The 1,728-nt window shown below is 53.2% G+C and overlaps 1 protein-coding gene across 1 annotated transcript in view; it reads right to left on the reverse strand.

The window, feature by feature from the left end:
• Positions 1 to 1,444, reverse strand: part of NSMAF (neutral sphingomyelinase activation associated factor) — a 37,333-nt gene extending 35,889 nt beyond the window's left edge. Inside the window, exon 1 of the mRNA XM_042869389.1 lies at positions 1,345 to 1,444. Within this exon, the coding sequence (XP_042725323.1) occupies positions 1,345 to 1,397 (53 nt within the window). The 5' untranslated portion in view covers positions 1,398 to 1,444. The remainder of the gene's footprint in view (positions 1 to 1,344) is intronic.
• Positions 1,445 to 1,728: the final 284 nt, after the last annotated feature.

Genomic DNA, 1,728 nt, shown 5'->3' on the forward strand with positions numbered 1-1,728 from the left:
AAAGACATGTACAAGGTGAGAAACAGGAAAAAGCAGCTGACATGAAGTACAAAATATTTTACATGTTAGGCCACAGGGAGAAGCAGAGAAACTAATTAGCAAATACAGAGGTGGAGAATACTGCAGGTGTCAACAATGACAAAACTCATCTTCCACAATATCCTCAAACTGCAAATTCAAATAAGACAGAACATCCTCAAATGCTTCCAAGGAACTTTCTATAACTGAAAATCAGTAACACTGACAAACATGGTTAAGTTGGTATAACTTTCAGAGCTTTTGGGTGAAACTTATATTCACCTGGGTCTTTGGAACACGTGTGGTGAGTTACGAGCATTTCTCAGCTTCTGAGAAGGGGAGACCAGTTACAGTAAGCCCCGAGCAGAGCTAACAGTCATGGTTCTAGCATTCCCTACACTTAAGATGTTTGACTTCAAAACTAAAACTCCTTCTCCTCCTCCATGGGAAATTTATCCTTTCCCCCTCGAACATAACTGAAACCATAACAGCCACAAAGGCAGCCAGGAAAAGATACTCAAGAAAGCAAAACAGAACGTGTTTGGATTACGTCAGCACTCCAAAAACTGTAGTAGCATCACCACTCAACAGCAACGAATCAGAATTTATAGGATAAAGTGAGCCAAACTCATTCAGCCATGTGATTTGCTCCTAAACAACAAACAGCAGAGATGTGCACAGCAACACACCCATGTGGGACCTGCCTCCCATAGTGTGGGCCACAACTGTGGAGCACTTGAGCCCAGTTCTTATTTGGTACAGATCTCCTTGGTGGCAATACAAAGATCAGAAGTAACTTTGAAGCTTTCTGACAAGCCAGATGTAGGTAAGGCACATAAAAGAAACTGTGTCACTGGCTAAAAATAAGAGAGCACATTCAGGACTTACAAGGCACGTGTGGTACGGCCTGCTCACAGGTTCAGTTAGGCACACAGCACAGCAGCCGGAAGACAGGAGGAAAAGCAGCTGCATTTAGTGCTCTGAGGAGCTGCCAGGGAGCCCATAATGCGAAGGCTGGCAACACGCTGAACAGCATGTTCGGGAAAAGCGTGAACAGCATTTACAGAGCAGCAGGGCTGTACCTCCACGCCACGAACACAACCGAAAAGAGGAGCTTATACGCAACTCTATTTTCCCAGCTTTACCCTTGCAGCCTTTTCAGCCTTAAGCCGGGGCAATCGATGACAGCAGCAGTAACAAGGCAGGCACCGCAGCAGCCCCCCTTCTACCCAGCGCTCCGCCGGGACTTCCCGCAGAGCCCGCGCTCCCCGAGCAGGGTGAGCCCGCTCCAGCGCCGAGGCCGAGCCGGGAGGGCCGGACGCTCACCTCTCTTTGGAGTACAGCTCCCGCTCCTGCTGCCGCTTGCGGATGAAGGCCATGGAGCCCCCCGGCCTCGGTGCGGCCGCAGCACGCCAGGCCGGGTCGGGCCTGGCCGCGCCTCAGGGAGGCGGGGAGAGCAGCGCGGCCCGCAGGAACCAACCGGTCTGGCGGGCCTGGTTGGGGACGCCCGCCCCGCTTATACGGGCAGAGAGGCGGGGAAGGGGAAGGAAGGCTGCCGGCATCGGACTCTGCGCCCTCGCCCGGGCTGCGGCGGCGCTGCGGCCGCTCGAGGCCTCCTCCGGGTGTTCCGTGGGGCAGCGCTCACATGGCTCCCCGCCTTCCTCCTTCTTCTTCCTCAGAACTGACGCCGCGTTGTTTCTGTCATTGCGG

This window comes from Lagopus leucura, unplaced genomic scaffold (genome assembly GCF_019238085.1).
Source record: "Lagopus leucura isolate 7727_CA_CO unplaced genomic scaffold, USGS_WTPT01 Super-Scaffold_100002, whole genome shotgun sequence".
Classification (NCBI taxonomy): Eukaryota; Metazoa; Chordata; class Aves; order Galliformes; family Phasianidae; genus Lagopus; species Lagopus leucura.